The 17,810-nt window shown below is 42.3% G+C and overlaps 1 protein-coding gene across 6 annotated transcripts in view; it reads right to left on the bottom strand.

Moving 5' to 3' along the window:
* LOC133448412 (membrane-associated guanylate kinase, WW and PDZ domain-containing protein 3) overlaps positions 1-17,452 on the bottom strand; it is a 187,339-nt gene extending 169,887 nt beyond the window's left edge. For all 6 annotated transcript variants that reach the window (XM_061726908.1, XM_061726907.1, XM_061726910.1 and 3 more), the window contains exon 1: positions 16,569-17,452. In XM_061726908.1, the coding sequence (XP_061582892.1) occupies positions 16,569-16,875 (307 nt within the window). In that variant the 5' untranslated portion in view covers positions 16,876-17,452. The remainder of the gene's footprint in view (positions 1-16,568) is intronic.
* Positions 17,453-17,810: the final 358 nt, after the last annotated feature.

The following is a 17,810-nucleotide window of genomic DNA, read 5'->3' as shown; positions in this document are numbered from 1 at the left end:
TGAGATTTTTTTTAACTAAAATTAGACATTTTAACTAGAAATAAGACAAATATTCTTGTTAAGGTTTTGAGTTTTTGCAGTGATCCATTTTAATTATCCTGTGAAGGACAGAGTCATATTGATAAGTTCAGAAAACTGTTTTTTATTGTTGTGTTTTGATGTATTTGATGTAAGCCCAGTGGATATTTAAAGCTTACAGAAGGCTGCATTTAACTGCTGCTATGTCATTCCTGCAGTATTTCTGCAGGTGTTTTGGTCACTGCTATTATTTGTAATATATTATATTATTTGTAATCAGCACAAATTATCTGTCCCCATATGATAAAATCCACCATCCCCCCTGATTTTTTTTTACAACTCGAGTACTGGTTATTCACCACCTGAGAGGCCGACCACAGTTCAAGACTGCAGGGTTGTGCTTCTGGCCAGGTAGTCAAACTATCGGTAGTATGGGTACACTTCCAACTAGCAGTACAACTCAGAGTTGTCTTCCTCAGAGATCATCAGATATTTCAGCTTAGCATTGGACGGGAGGCTGAGACTCTTGAACATAAACAGGAGAGAGGAGGTGATGGCTCAGACTTCAGGAGGACCATGAATGAGCCAAACACTTCTTTCATGCAACATGAAGAGGTGGAGATGCAGAAGGAGAACAGATGCCTTGGAGTTCACCTGAAAAACAGACGAGATTGGAGATGCAACACTGATGCCGTCTACGAGAAGGGCCTGAGCTGAATCTGTACTCTAGAGGAAGTTGAGGTAATAACTTGTTTGCAACAAGACGTGGCATATCTTCTTTACGTCTGTGGTGGACCACGCAGTTCTGTCTGCAAACAGATTTGTACAGGAGTTCCTTCCTGTCTGCAGCTCTAACTTTCTGCAATAACCTTTTACAATTTAGAAGACTGACAGGGAACCCTGTTGAAATAAATAAGTATTATTAGATCGACCTTAAACAAGCCAAACTGAGCTGAACAAGTGACTTTAAAAAAAAAAAAAGTTAATAGAGCATGAATTCATCATTCCCAAACAACTATAGGAATGTTAACCAATGTCCTCCAATGAAGATTCTTTTTAATGCAACTCCATCAAATGTTTCTGTCAATAACCCTGCTCTGTATTTTATATTGCCCGCATCTTTGTATTACAGCCACAGTGACAGGAAATAAGCGGCCTGTGAGTCATCATCACAATATGCTGTATATTCTGCCCAGTAGCTTCATAGAGGAATGTTTTTCTCTCTTAAGTCACTCAAATTAACTAAATGTCTGCAAAGAAAACATGCCATCATGTTACAGAAGACTTTTTACATCATAAATGAATTAAAGCTTAACTCTGAATTGACCTGAACACAACAAACTACAATCAAAGAAGCAGAAAATGTGTTTCATCAAAGTATGTGATAAAAAATAAATAAATGTCTACAGTTCTTTGGCAACCCGCTTCTGGAGAAGTTTAATTATCCTGAAAACAAAACAGCAACTCAGTTCAGTCCTCAACGTTCACAATACTCAATCACACTGAATTACCAGCATGAAAGCATCGTGGCGCGCGTGTTGAATAACAAAAGCAACAAAAAAATAAAAGGCAAAGGCAAAGAAGAAAGCCAGCAGTGGCAAACGGTGGAAAATTAGCAAACAATAATGATGCAGTCCAGAAGTTAGCAGGATAGCAGTGACAGCTCCTGTTAGGCACATTCATATGAGCAGAAAATATTTTCAATTTGATGTGGAATATAGTGATTCAATTCTGTTTTTATTCCTCCTGGGAATGCACCCACTGGGAAGAGAAACTGTCGTTTCAAGCAGCCAACAACATGACAGGAGACTTGTGCTCCTGCCTTCAAATTCAAATACACTCGTCATGATTATACTGTTGGCACAGGGGAAGATTGCTTATGAAATTGCGCATGCATTGTACAGTTGCAAAGCATTTCAGCAGCTAGATCTCAAAAGGAAACCTGTGAAAAAAGGCACATTTCTCCACATGTCCAATGATGCAAAAACGCAGGCATGTTACAGTCTTAAAAAAGACAATTAATGTAGGCACGTAGAAACTTTGGAGGCCAGGAAGTGTAGTCATTTCTGAGCCTTTATTTGGGAAGCTTTCTGGACTTATATGATGATTATACCCTGATGACAGCAGTGCTCGTGAAGGAGTTTCATCAAGAAGGTGCAATGTTGCTGGTGTTTAAATCAACAGTTTCTCTTCACGTCTATTTTCTGTAAGTATGCAACTAAAAAAAGAATATAAACCAACGGTAATACTTCTTCATGTCATGCATTTTATGAAAGTTGTTGCCATGCAAATGTGAACGACCTCCTCCGCCACCAGTCTCTGCTCTCGCTGCTCTTACAAGCTGCTGGAAAGTCACGGTCTTATCAGGAGGTGGCTACAGAGGCTGAAAGACATAATGAAGTGGGTGCTAATCAGAACAAACGCGCCTATGCCTTGATTTTGTTTGGTTAATTATTCAACAATGAAACTGGCTGTCTCAGAGTATGACCTGATGGGAACATGCGGCTTTTCTTAAATAATAACAGACAATATCCGATAATCTCACACTAGAAAACACAGTACGGATCACTCTTGAACCCTACAGTGTAAGCTGTGAACAATGGCTGAAAGTTTGCTAGGGATAGAGTTCCACATGTGGCTTAATGGTAGTAACTACAGTTCAAATATTACTGCTCATGCTTCCTTCTTCCTGAACACGTAAACTGTACATTACACAACAGAGTTAACCACAGCCGTTAACAGCCGGGGCTCGCCCATCTGTCCCGTCCGTGATGCCTTGATGCCTGCCCTTCATCAGTCAGGATGACTGCATGAATGTAATCAGATTAGGCAGCGGCCGGGTAACTGGGCTTTTCTGCATTCTTCTATCATCCCGCCCGCCTGTTAACAACATCTGCGTCATGTGGAAGACCATGTGCATGCTGCGAAAGAGAAAGATTAATGTGCCAGTGCGCTGCGCGTGCATGTACAAGTGAGCCAAAGAACTGCTGTCGTCCATTCACAGAGCATTAACTCTGTAGGTCGATCAGTTAGCCTGACAAAATCGACCAGGAACCTTTTTTCAATTGGCAGTCGCTGGTCCTAAATTATCCTGAATGCTAAAAAAAAAAAAAAAAGATTAAATGAGTTTTTTTTTAAGAAAAGGGAGGAAAGTTGCATTGCATTATCTGGCTTAACCTAGAGGGCATCGCACAAATGAAGGAAGACAATAAAGAGACAAATGTACTGAGCCACATAGGAGCTGTTGAGACCCAAGTGGAGGTTAAAGACAAAAGAACAACAAAGGAAGTAACACGCCAGGGGAAAACACTTTCAGAATAAATCAGAAATCCAATCCGAAAGCAAAAGAGCACCTGTTAACCAACAGTAAAACTTGAAACAGGCAAACTGAGCACATGGACTAAACTCCCATGACCACGACACAGGAATCTCCCGCTTTGTATGCAGCGTAGGCTTCATGTAGATGCACTTGTCGCACGGTTCGTCTGCTGGTGGGATAAAGAGAGTTCAATTCTGCACTCGGAGACTCTGAGCTGCCGTGATGAGAGACCACCACAACCTTCGCAATATTCATTTTTCCGACATTTAGCCTTCTGTCTTGAGGCCTCGCGCGTATCAGCTGCACATCTATTTGCCACAGCGTCGCAGCTCGCCCAGTTGCTGCAGAGCTGTTTGTGCGATTTCTCGTGGCTGTGATGAACCTTCAGCGTGCAAGCAGGAAACTAATCAGGAATGCCGGACATTTGATATTAAAAAAAAAAAAAAAAAAAAAAAAGGGTGGGGGCGGTCTAAAAAAGTGTTATCATTGCAGATTAATTTCATTTTCAGTGATTTATCTTTTTCAACCATCATACTGAGGCAATAATAAATAATTTGTGGTGATGATCAAATATGAGAACATCATGTGTGATCAAAACACTGCGGTTTTAAGCCATGTTATCAGTGAGGCAGGCTTAAATAACACGGAAATCTTTCATTTTTAACAGAAAAAGACATATCAGATGTGTTTATGCATTAAAAATGTGGAAAAATAAAAAAGCACTTAACCTTCTAGCATAAGAAGAGCACATTGATATCATTTGTCACTGTGAATGACCATCCAGCAGGTCTATTGCAGTACCCCCACTCTATGGGGCAGTATTTTATAATAACCAAGTGAAAGAAAATGCATCTAGATTATCCCGCTCTTGACTGAGAAGCAGAAGAGAGTGCATATACTGAAGATTAGGTGCTCTGAGTTAACACTGCTGCACAGAGCATCAAGCGCAGTGCAGCATCTGCCCGCTCCTCATCTGGTAAAGGGCTCTACAGCCACTCGGATCCCGCCTGCCACGGTGTGGCCCGATGCATTCTGCTTTAACCCTAACGTCTCATTGGCATTCAGTCACACGCCTGCAGCGAGCGGCGAATGGAAAGCTTGGCGCTAGCTCACCGTTATTAAGATTCTACAAAGCCAGCCGTTCCCCCTGCCGCCACAAGCACACTGTGAATCACACGGCCAAGGAATAATAAAAGAGCTGGGTGCGGGGACGAGCCGCACAGCTGGGCCGGCCGCTCGCGCCGCCAAGACACAGGGACAAGAAAAGGATATGGTATGAAATCTGGAAGCAAAGCAATTTGCTAAGTTCATGAGGGAAGACGCTTGACCCGCTGCACGGACTGCATATCAGCTCAATTATTTAGACCGAGTGACTAAATTACACGATTCCCTGTGCATGCACCCCTTCCAACTCACCCAACCACGATGTGGGTGCCTCATGAAGAACCATATTAATGGGAAGCCGCCCTTCACGAGCCACAGGAGGAGCGCTCCGAAGCCCCGTCACCGCTGGCTATGTCCACCCATCAGCATTCCTACGAGAATCCAAAGCCTCTTGCTAATCACCTTTTCAAAGAGCAGACTAATTCAGTTGTCAAGGCCCATTAGCTGTCTAGAAGTGATTTAAGCTCCCTTCTCGCAACAATAAACAACAGTTGGAGGATAATGCACATCTGGATAATTGGAAGGTGAGAAATTGCAAGAGTGCAATCACTGAATGCAGTTGAGAGGGAGGAGCACGGATTATTGCACGTCGGAGCCGTAGTGGAATACAAATAACGTCCTTCAAGTGCTGGGACAGTCGGCCGCTGTGTGGCTGCTGTGCCTCCGGTCGTCTCCTACGGGGTATCCATCCCCTCCAATTTGCTGACACTGACAGAGGCGACGCTCGGCCAAAAGACAGGCCACACTCACATCCAGCTCTTGTTACTAAATCCCATGAAAGGATCTTTTGGGGATTTTTGAGCTTCATGGCATGATTCTATTTTGTCGAGTTACAGGTTTCTGTGTGTTCCAGGAGATAAAACACTATTGTTTTAACACCGTTTTCTTGTGATACCTTCCAGGCACTGGGGCTGCCTGACATACTGAACATAACGACATGAGTACGGCCATCATGAATCTGGAAAAAGAGTAATAAATGATGGATTTCTATGGCATGTACACATGCAGGCAAACAGGAAAGAGAAAAGCTTTTTTTCTTTGTCCACAAAGTGGAAACAGTGAGTAATGATAGCTAATAGCATGCAGGTCAGAGCAAAATTAGTGGCTATTACTGTACAGTCAACACTGAAACCCCAACCCCAACTTCTAATTTTTCACTGTCAGACCACACAACCTAAAACATAAAACATAACAAGCAATTGCAAAACTCCCTAATAAATACATGCTTACATACTTACTGAAGGACTGGATTAGAATGAATCATTACATTGCAGTTTGCACAGTAACACACATCTAAAGTGACAAGAGAGCCTTTAATTGGAGCAGGGACTGAAGGCACAAAGGAAGAGAAACCCACCAGAACCCCCCGCTGAAAAGATAAATATTATTATAACCCTGAGGAAAATGAACACAGTTTAAAAACACCCAAATGATATTTGTATGCTTTATAGCTTTATGACCACTGCCACTGTAAGCTACTGTAGACAATACAATTAGAAAGACAAATCTCTAATGCTGAGGATGTAACTCCATGTAATGGGCTTTTTTTATGTTGCGCAGATCCACATTGCAGAGATTATGTTGTTTGCTTGTCCTTATTCTCCATCTCATCACTATCTCCTGTCCCTCTCCCTCCCAAACACATTTATTCCTCATTAAGCACACGCAATATGGCCAGTATCTACTATTTCATGCTCCTGCAGGCTTTTTGTAAGGCGAAAAGTACATGAAAAATGTATGGTAGAGCAGCTGCAATGCTATTTTTTTCTGCATACTATTGCATCTGAAATATTTTGTCTTTATTTTATATATAAGCAATAAGATAAATGTCCCGAAGGAGTTCTGTTTCCCGCAGTGAACATAAATATTTATTATTTATTTGGTTTTACCAGAAATGTGTCATTTTTTTTTTTTTTAAACATGTTATTTCTCATCATAAAAAGCTGTTAGGTAGTTTCACAGCCAAAATAATTACACATGAAAAGGTGCTGGAGAAAGAAATCCGAGTTTTCCAGCCGCCTCCACGTCCCACCGCTGAAGCCTCTCCTCCAAATTTCTCCTGATGCCGATCAGTCAACATCCACAATGCCAATCATCACCAAACACTCCTCGTTATTCAGCCCCAAAACACACAGTTGCAACTCTGAGGCATCTCATCAAGCATGGTACTTAGGTTGAGGCGGTTGCAGGTGCTGGTAGAGCGTGTGACGAGAGCAGTGCCAATTTGATTTAAGTGAGAATAATGAAAGATGGCTGGGGACCGGGAGTCGTGCTGCGCTTTACCACTCAAGTCTACCACTCTGTTTCCATCAAATACACACAGACATGCAAATCAAAGGGGCTATCCACCTCTGGAAAAAAAAAAAAAAAAAAAAAATACAATAAAAAAAACGATTGAGGACTTGCAGTATGGGTAGGAGCGACTTTACGCTTGTGCGTTTTGAACTTGCATTCCTCCCACCTTCCCATGCCAATTCCATTCTCTCCTCGCCCCCACAAATCCAGTGAAAAGCATGAGAGAGTGGGCCCTCGACGAGGATGCTATAGGACGTCTCTGGCTGCCCGTCTCTCTCTCTCTCTCTCTCTGGGCCCAACTCTGTTCTCCGCGTTGCCTTTTCTAATGAAGCCATTATGAAACATTTTCATCAGCAACTTCAGTCCTTTCTCCTGAGGACATGATCACAATGCCTTTGACATCAGGACTTTAAACTTACTGTGTGTTTTAATCTGCTGAAAAGGGAGCGGCGGTCTTGCAGCCCGGCTATTTTAATTAATGTAAACACTTACATTTCTGGGTATGAAAAACACATTTAATTAACGCAAGCCTTTAATAAACTAGATCCAAGTGTGACTTTCCTAACATGCCAAATCACGTGAAAAGCAGTCAAAAATGCAATGATTTTACTTGTGGACACACATCATCTCACATTCCCAGACAGAACCTGCTGCAGCCGCCCCAGAGACACAAATGATTGATCTTAATGGTGGGGAGAAAAAAAAAAAAAGTGCTATGGTTACAACATGTTTTACTATGTCTAAGTAAAGTGAAAAACAGTTTTATGCATCCTTTGTTTTTAAATGAGTCTTTAAAAAGTAGGTACTCAAAATCTGGGGACCGCAAACACTGCAGAACAGACGCTCTTTGGAAAGTTTGGACCAAACTCCTGTTTGAAATCAAAGATGTGGACGCCTGATCTTTTAAAAGCGTGCTTGTGTGTGTGTATGTGCGCGTGTCTATAACCAGTATGGGTGCTTCAAATGCACTGGAGGGAGTTTAGGATTGGGAATTCAGTTATAATGCTTAATGTTAGAGAAAGAAGCAAATGAAAGAAAGAAGTGACCCTTACTGGGAAATTAAAATCTGTGGCAGGCATGGCCGTGTGTGTGTGTGTGTGTGTGTGTGTGTGTGTGTGTGTGTGTGTGTGTGTGTGTGTGTGTGTGTGTGTGTGTAGGACAGCAGTACTTCAAAAGAAGCTTGACAGTTGCCTCAGGCACATACTGGAGATGCTTCATGAGGGTCACAAAGGACAAACAAGCTGTACTGAAACTAAATGCTTTTTTTTTTTGCTGTCAATCGCCATCAATTTCATCATGATTAAATCGTACGATTTTCATAGTTAACTTGCAATTAATCACACAAATAATTATTTGGGAAAATATTCGGTTTTACCTTAAAAAGATCATTTCGAAATTGCAATAATACGAGCAGACAATTATCCCTGCTTAAACAAATGGTTGTGATTGTATTATGTCAAAAACATGTCCTGATAGTCTGGAGAGGACAAACTTTGGTCCAACAAGCCATAACTGATGCTGATCTGAGTACTTCTAACACCAAATAATGTCCATTTAAACATCCCATTTTTAAATCAACATATTTACAGCCTGGTTAAAAAAAGACCCTTTAGTTATTTTGAACCACATCAGGTGAATTAATATAAACAAATACATGTATTTGTAGTACGAGGCCTAGCATTTTGATTGACAGTCGACTGAGCCAATAGCTAGCCATCATCTCTTATAACCACCTGACCTGGCATCAGCTAAATGCAGCGATGGTTTTTGATTTCCACTCCGACACAACATAAGAAGTGAGATATTCTGAAGTAAATGTCCACCGGCTGCTCTGCAGCTCCTTTGACATGGCTCGGTTGAAAGAACTAGCAGGCCATTATTACACATCCATTACAGCTCATGGACTGTAAATAACAATGGGCGAAGCATAAGTCACGTGACCCGCTTTTTCCTCGTGCTCAGCCATGTTGCTCGGGAACGTGCCCACCGCATGTCAGTCAAAGTTAGTTTTGGCTACTAGCTCAGCTTCAGCTTCAGCCGATGGCTGCAGAGCCTCCTGCAGATGTTTACAGTCCAATATCCCGTTTCACATGTTGACCTGCTGGCAAAATCAAAAGTCACAGTTGCACTTAGCCGACACTGGATTCGTGTGAACTGCTGAGTTCGCAGTACTTTGACATTTATGGGTGAAGAAGCTATATTTGAGAGCCATTGGCTAAGCCGACTGCCAATCAATCTTATTAGAAATATATTTAAAGCATTACAGTAAATTCTGCTGGCATGGTACAAAAACAATCACACCCTTCAGAGGATGTGGAATCAAACAACTGAGGCATAAACATTTTTTGGTTGTTTTTTGTTTTAATCTAGGATGTAAATATGTTTATTCCTGCTGTAAAATTGGACATTTTAACATCAGTGGAGTCAGTGGAGCTTGACTCCATTTTGCAGCCAGCCCCAGTGTGCGTTAATCTGGCATTGAAAAAAAAAAAAAAAAACAATAGTTGTGTTAATGCAAATTCTGTTTGGCTTTGACAGCCCTAATATAGAGAAAAACAAACTGACATTAAAAACCTATGTTGTTAAGCTAAAATAATGAAAACAAGCTGAAAATATCCATGCAGTTCTTCTGACTCATTGGATGGTAGTATACATGATCAAAAAGGTATACTTGGTTGAGGCTAAAGTTTATTTGCAAGTATCAATACCTTAATATTGTTTTTAATTAAGTATTTCAATTTACCATGCAGACCTAATTTTATTATTGCAGCTTAGAAGCCTCACATTTTGCAGTTATATTACCAAGTACGAGGTATCAAACATATCCACCTTTTCAACAGAGGACTAAAGAGGAACCTTAATGTACTGACGAACCTCTTGGCTTAAAATAAAGATGGAAAGGAAGTGAAGGAGAGCGATGAAGATCAGGAAGACATTATTAATGCAAGGTGAAGGTCGAGAACATGCTGCTGATTGTCACGATCAGACGGTGTGAAAACCGCTTTAAAGTTTCATTTCGGCACTCGCTGATGAACACCGCGTCGTGCCAGCAACCCGGTGGTATTAACAGAACAGGACGGCAGTGTTTACTGCTGTGATTCTCATCTCAGATATCAGTAGGGGTTAAGTATTACCACTTTCACATCATCAGTACCTTCCAGGGCTGAGCTTAATGCTGATTTTTCCAAAGCTGCTTTTTTTTTTTTTGGTCTTGCATATCCCTACGCCTCCATTAAATGAGCTTGAGTACCTCTTCAGCAAAATAACCTGCCACATCCCAAATGTTGTTGTTTTTTTCCTTCCTTTTGGTGGATTTTGAAAAATTGACGTTATTCTGCATTATAAACACATAACAGCTGCTTTTGTTCATAATGTTTTAGTCTCACTCGACACTCCAGCTGTGACTTCAGTGTCAGAAGATCTTCCACTGGAGCCCAAACTGAAATATCTGTGATGAATAGGCATGAAAGTTTTATATTTTTATATCAGAAAATATCTGAATGTTCCTTCTCTGCACACTTGCTGACAAGTGTATTTCATCCTGGATACAGATAATTATAATAGTTCATATTATCATTAAATCCATCCCTGTTGTTAGACAGAGGACTGGTATTGGGGTTGTTTTATCAGTCAAACCTCCTAAAAGTAATGTGTTCTTATGCAGCAAATCAATCAAGCCCGCTTTAGTTAACTAATGTTTCGGAGTGAACATCACATCTGGCTTGATTGCTGTCACGGTTGTCTTGTCACTGTGTAGAAGTGCAGCTCTGAGAAGAAAATCTACCTTCTGCTTACCACATAATCATATCTATTACGACAATAAAAGCTGCACGATGAGAGATTCTCTGTGACAGATAACCTAAATGAAAGGTTTCTTATGGGTGCTTTTTCATATTTTCAAAGTTAAATGAACTGAAAACAGGAACAAAAAACAAAACACTGAACAGTCTAAAAAAGCATATACCTATAATGTTTTTAAGCATTATTGCTGTTTCAATTCAATTCGCCGTTATCAAGCTTCAAATCAATGTCTAGCATTAACTGGAGCATCATCACACTGATATCATTATGAGTGCGGTAAGACACGCGCGTGGCAGTCGTCCCGCTCAAATCAGTTACTGTAACGGAAAGAGAGTTCATTATCTCATATTCAAGTTACTGTGATGTTATGTGCACATATTACTCATAGATTTAACTCACTTAACAGAAACATAATCACTTGTTTTGACTTGTTAAATGATTTGTAGCAGCCTCCAGTGCTCCTTTAAATGTTGGTGACGGTTTGGGGCATTACCTCTTGATACATACCCCTTTTCCACCAAACCGGTTCCAGAGCTGGTTCCTGGCCAGTTTGGAACCGGGTTTTTCTGTTCCCACTGACAAAGAACTGGCTCCTGGCCAGAAAAACTGGTTCCAAGTAGGGCTGGGCGATATATCGAGATTTTAATATATATCGATATATTTTCAAACGCGATATGGTACGAGACAATATTGTTTATATCGATATAGCTTCTTTTTTTTATGATTTTGATATAGCTTATTTTGTGACAAATTGACTTGAATGTTTTGAGATTTGCACAAATGTTTTGTTATTTGCACAACTGTCAACCTCAGTGGAAAAGTCTGCCTGTTACTGTCTACAATGTATTAATTGCACAGTGTATTTTAATTTAATTGTTATGCAGGAAAGGGATATTTGTTTTATTTTATTCAAGAAGCATTTTTATTCTATATATGCAGGCAGTTTATTTGCATTTAATTTGTTTTATACATTTTGATATTGTGCAGACCTCTGTTAATAAAAGTACCTGTGTGACATTTGGCACGAGGCATTGTGATAAAACTGACTGTTTTTTTAAGGGTTTACCTCAGAAAAAAATGAAGCTAACAGAGATGCTATGCTATAATGCTATGGGGGAAACCCCAATTATGTCACAGAAAAAATATCGATATATATATCTCGAGTATCGCCATTCAGTTAGAAAATATCGAGATATGACTTTTGGTTCATATCGCCCAGCCCTAGTTCCAAGGTAGCACCAAGTCCTTGCTAGGCTAGAGGAAAGAACCGCTTACGTAAGCGGAGGGGGGCGGAATAAAGACCAACAGCAATAGCAAGACTGTGACATTTTCAAATAAGCGATGAATTAATATGGATTAACAGCAGCAGTGGTCTGAGGAGGAGACCACCTGTCTTTTAGCGCTATGTCCACGGAGGGTGCTACGCAGACCATGTCCGTATTAGGGCAAATACGTTGTTGTTTCTTCAACTTTCGTGTCAATGCAAACAATGCAGCGACGTAACTGAAAAAGCTAAATCGCTTCTCAGCTGGTTCGCAAGTTGAACGAGTTGTGAACCAGCACTCGCCCAGAACCAGCCCTGGAAGCGGTTTGGTGGAAGAGGGGTAACAGCAACCGGATTGGAGGACGTTTTCACACATCTTAATAAATCCAAGACACTTCCACACAACAGAACCTCTCTTCTCTTTGGGAATACTGTTTCATCTGGGTTTCTGGGTTGAACAGTGAAGATTACAACTAAATATCGTGCTTTTCCTACTTCCACATATCTAGACTTGGAGCATTGCCTGGCGCGATAGAAACGACTCTCCCACATTGAGGACTTTGTGATTCTGTAAAACCCCCAGGTGGCTGTGTTTTCAGCCTTTCGGACATGCTGCATGTTGTATACTGTGATCATTCAGCCTCTTTTTTTTTTTACTTCCATATTAGGGGAACAGTGTTTGAGATGCGTCGGCTCTTTCACTCAGCTCAGTGTCAGAAACATCTGAGGCACGAAGCCCCCGTATTCCAGCCTTTACTCTCAATCTCTCCCTTCTTTGGGAAGCCGACTACAAATCTCTTTGCGGCGACAAAGCATTGCCTGTGAGCAAGACTTCATTGACAGGCACTTTGTGATATGCTAGGTGCATTAATGTGATTAACCCACATGGAGGGGCGTAGGGAGGCCTGTCACTCTCCACGCTTCTTTATTGGCGTGATCAACAGGTAACGCTCTGCCAAAGAGAAGCACGTAAATCAAACTGTGATCAGCGGTAGCGTACAAGCTGTTAGCAGTAACAAAGTTAGATATACTCAGTTATATAATTAGTCTTCACAATTGAGGGACAATTAAGAACAAAATTAGCTATGGAAATGCAATACCTTACAAGAGCAGGTAATGAAAAAAAGACTCAAATTTTCCAATTATAAACATCAAAATTTTTACCAAAAGCAATATAAGATGCAAAACAGCTATCATAACAATGTTTAAACACCACTGAGGTGCCTCTGTGCATCACTTTTACAATTTTGTTTGACTTATCTTGGGCTTTATTCCTGTTTAATATCATCTAACAAATGTCAACTGTCTGTCTGAGAGACGAAGGAGAAGCATCAGTTTAACAAGATGGCTTGTTTACGTGTGTTTCGTACATACACACAGCTAATATTAGTCTGCTGGAAGACAAAAGGAGGTTTGTTGCACCAGCTCCTCTGCGTACCGCAACGTGAAATTATTCATCTGCTGTCAGAGTCGTCATACATTCAAGCTGCACATAAATGGCTGCTGGTTGTACGTATGTTTTGAAGGGAGAGACTGCAGCTGCAGACCTACACGGAGCAGAAATACACGTGCACCAGAGACAGGATTTTGGGGATGTCATTCATCATGCATCTCTTCTGATGTTTGGCTGGGGGTGCTGGCAGAAATGGATTCACGTACTGAGAGAGAGAGAGAGCGAGGTTTTAATGGATGCATGTTCAAAGGCATCAGGAAAATGGGCCTGCATGGTACTGTAAATCACTAAGTTCTCGTGCAGGCACTCGTGCATGAACGTATGTAAGGGTGAGTACTGTATGTGCGCGTGCACGTATGTGAGGGAAGCCTCTTAACAACCCCTAGGGAATAGATGAAACGCTCCAGGAAGCTATAGAAAACAAGAAAACGCTCCATCCAACTCTTTGAGCTTGCACTGCTTTTCAATCAATCGATAAGGACGATAACAGCCCAAAGATGCACATCTTTCAACCTCTCTCTCTTTCTCTCTCCATCCTCACTTCAAACCCCCATCTCGGTCTCTGCATCTCTGCGCACCTCCCGTCCTTCGCTCCCAGCTCCATCCCCACCGCCAGCAGAGACAGAAAGAGCACAAGGAGATGTTGTGAGGAGCACAGCGGAGTGTTTGCTTCTCTCTCATCTGTCCCTCGCTGCCGGCGCCGTCATGTCGCGGCGGCTCCGTGGGCTTCCCGGTAACAGCTGATCCTCAAGGCCCCGTGCCTCCAACAGAGTGGAGAAAATCCACTCGCTAACTCAATTATGCAAGAGGTGTGAATTAAACATGAAGCTAGCACACAGAAATGTATACGCGTCATGCAAATGTGCGCACGTGCGCAATATGTAATCAGAGCATCCAACAACTGCTTCCATGAGCCGACGCCAGCGGGCTGCGCGAGGTCCCTGCTGTGGAAGTGATCCTGGAGGAGCACGTGAGTGGGTGAGAGTACGGGCAGGCTGGTGACACGTGGAGGACGACAGTGGAATAAGAAAGATGCAATGAGGTATTTTTTTGCATCTTTGCCACCTATTACTTCCGTGTGAGCTTTAAATTGCAATAACAGCCTTGCGTGGGAGTCCAGGCTTTAGCCAAGAGCAGGACTGATTCTGTCTCCATCTCCTTCTCCTTCTCCGGCTTTCTCTCCCTCCGTTTCTTTGGGTCTCTCTCTCTACCTCGCTCTCATCCCTCTATGCCCTTTATTAATCATCCTTGGTTAGTAGGACAGAGAGCATGGTGTTAGAAGCTCTGGGGGGTGCAGAGCCATCAAAGACATAAACACACACACTTTCATGTGCATGCACACTAAAGGGGACTGGACTCATAAATTGAAGCCAACATTTTCTTCACATCTCTTGTTTGCTTATGAAATACATGCCAAGCAATAAACGAAGTGCGGCAGAGCTGCTGGGAGACACATGTGCACCTGTACTCATCTTTGAGGGATTCTGGCATGAGGTGGGATCAGGCTGCTGCTGCTGCTAAATTACCCTCAGTTGTTGTCGTCTAGACATTCAAGCTCCTGTATGCAGTCAAGGAAAAGTTGTCCGTCTCACATAAAAACCAATGCAACTTCGCCCAGCAGTCATATTCAGACTCAATAAGGAGTCCAAGAACGTTGATGGGACAAATGGGTGCAACAAGACTAACCTCCTCCGCATCTGTGGACGAAAGGGCAGGAGTCTGAATAATGGAGGGATTCGATTGACCCATACCTCCATGAAAGTAAGTGCACTTAGCTCCGAAGACTCCAGCCGGGCTACATGCCATTATTACCATTATCACTCTTCGATCTCCCAGTGAAAGTGCTGAGGGAATTAGTCAATTAGATTTTATGGGACAGGAAGGTTTACAGAAGAAGACTGGGAAATACTACAGGAAGTACACAGGGATGTAGTGGCAGGTGGTCGCAGGTTCTTCCCCCCAAGCTGTTGCTCTGATGAACTCTCATCACTCATAGAGTCTCAGAGTAATCAATCACTGTGCAAAAATAATAATAATGATGATAATAATAATAACCACAATCATATGCTGTAACCATGTCTACCTCATACTGCTGCACCTTTCACTTTTCTTAATTGTATACATGTTAATAAGAGCCACATTTGTCTATTTACTGTTTGCTACTATTTAAACAATGAGCGAAACAACCAGAGTCAAATTCCCTGCCTGGCATGTTCCAACTTGGCCAATAAAGCTGATTCCAATTCTGATTAAACTCACCTTATTCAATTTATATGTTCTGTTTTGCAAAATTACTTCATTTTAGCCCATGTGGGGATCATGTCCATGTTTTAGAGGAATGTATTGTAAGGTGTTGGATATGGATTGGTAGGTGATTGATTGGGTTTTTCTGCTGCTGGCAACAATGACATGTACCCAGTACTAGAGTTGTAAAAAAAAAAATCAGGGGGGGATGGTGGATTTTATCATATGCGGACAGATAATTGGTGCTGATTACAAATAATATAATATATTACAAATAATAGCACTGACCAACACACCTGCAGAAATACTGCAGAAATGACATAGCAGCAGTTAAATGCAGCCTTCTGTAAGCTTTAAATATCCACTGGGCTTACATCAAACAGAACAATAAAAAACAGTTTTCTGAACTTATCAATATGACTCTGTCCTTCACAGGATAAGTAAAATGGATCACTGCAAAAACTCAAAATCTTAACAAGAATATTTGTCTTATTTCTAGTTAAAATGTCTCATTTTAGTAAAAAAAAAATCTCATTACACTTAAAACAAGACTCATCACTGGAAAAAACAACAATTTTCACCTGTTTCAAGTAGATTTTCACTTAAAATAAGTAGAAAAATCTGCCACTGGAACAAGACTTTTTTGCTTGTAAAAAAATGTTCCTACTTATTTCAAGTGAAGATTTGCAGGTGAAAATTGTCAAATAAGTTATTTTTCTGGCGATGACTCTAAATGTTGAAATAGCAGTAAAACTACATTCATTGATGAAATGACATAAGGGATGGAAAAGGGGGATGGCAGTTTTACAGGGGTGATGATTTTGAGGGTTTTTATTTCAGGGGGGATGCCATCCCCCCTCATCCCCCCTCATCCCCCCTCAACTCGAGTACTACATGTACCTGAGCTCTCTCCTGAGCCCCTGGTTCGTCATGTTCAGCTTAAAAAGCGTATTTTTCCCACGCACAGCGACATGGCTGAAGCCACGCAGAGAGGCGAGACGGGGACGCACCTGGCTTGACGGTCTTCAGGCGAATCGGCTCCCGAAAGTGTCGGACGACGGCCAGGGTGTCCCGGTTGGTAAGTCCACTGACGGGCGTCCCGTTCACCTCCAGCAGCACGTCTCCGTAGTAGGGCAGCTTCCCGACGTGGCACAGCAGCACGTCCAGCTTCATCTGGCCCAGGTGCGGGAACTGGCCCAGCTCCGCGCCCCCCAGCACCTCCACCACCGAGCCGAAGTCCCCCAGGTTCCCCCACGACACCACGCACTCCACCACTTTGCTGGACCAGTGTTTCTTCTTTTTCAGTGTTCTGGACATGGTCACTCCCTTTCTTTTTTTTTTTTTTTTTTGCCTCAAAAGACGAGTCTAACTAATGCAAGTCGGCTCAGTTTGTGTAGTTTCGTTAGATACAAGCAAGGTGACGCGGCCTAATAACCCCCCGAGAGTTATTCTGTCGACCTGTAGGGGCTCTCATCTTCTTGACATCCAGGACAGTGATATTATTGCCTCCTATAGGTGTGTCGAGCCTCAGCCAAGGCTCCGTTTTCCTCCGTGCGCGCAGTTTCCGAGGCGAGCGCTTTCTCCCGTGCGTAAAACAGGACGCTCTGAGCGTCGAGATGGTTAAAAAAAAAAATGACACAATCAAGGTTTTACGCTCTCAGCCCGCTCGTCTGGAATCATGTCAGCGTTTTTTGATCCGTCTCTATAGGCTACGATCCAATCCGCCAGAAAATCGAAGAAAATAAGAGAAAAAGATGTTTTTTCTGCTCACTCGGCGGAAGATTGTGGACGCTCCGACGCCGAAACGCTGCTGCGCGTCTGAGAGAATGCCCTCATGTCATACCTGTGGGCAGGCTGCTGTTTACGCAGCTGAGATCCAGCCCTCTGCCGTGTGACCCGGGATTGCCTGCTCCAGTTTTGAACACACCTGGTGCCGCCAGGAGAGATGTTGTCAAGCTGCGAAACGCCCCTTTTACGCTCAGCTGGGCGGCTTTAAGCCTAATGCTGCGTTCCATTTATCTCGGAAGTCGGAACTCGGAACTCGGAATGATGTCACAGCCGAGTTATCAGCGTTCCAGTTACAAAGTAGGGAAACCAGTTTGTAGTTCGCATATACCACATGAAAAATGTAAATTACACTATAGCAGCATATATATGCCGAACAATACTTGTATACGACTGATTTAGTGTGACCAAAACTAGAACGAAGCTCTCTTCTAGTGTTTACAACCGGGGCAGCCATCTCGGAATGT

This window comes from Cololabis saira, chromosome 8 (assembly GCF_033807715.1).
Source record: "Cololabis saira isolate AMF1-May2022 chromosome 8, fColSai1.1, whole genome shotgun sequence".
Classification (NCBI taxonomy): domain Eukaryota; kingdom Metazoa; phylum Chordata; class Actinopteri; order Beloniformes; family Belonidae; genus Cololabis; species Cololabis saira.
The sequence above is the reverse complement of the archived record's forward strand: the minus strand, read 5'-3'. Positions and strand labels throughout refer to the sequence as shown.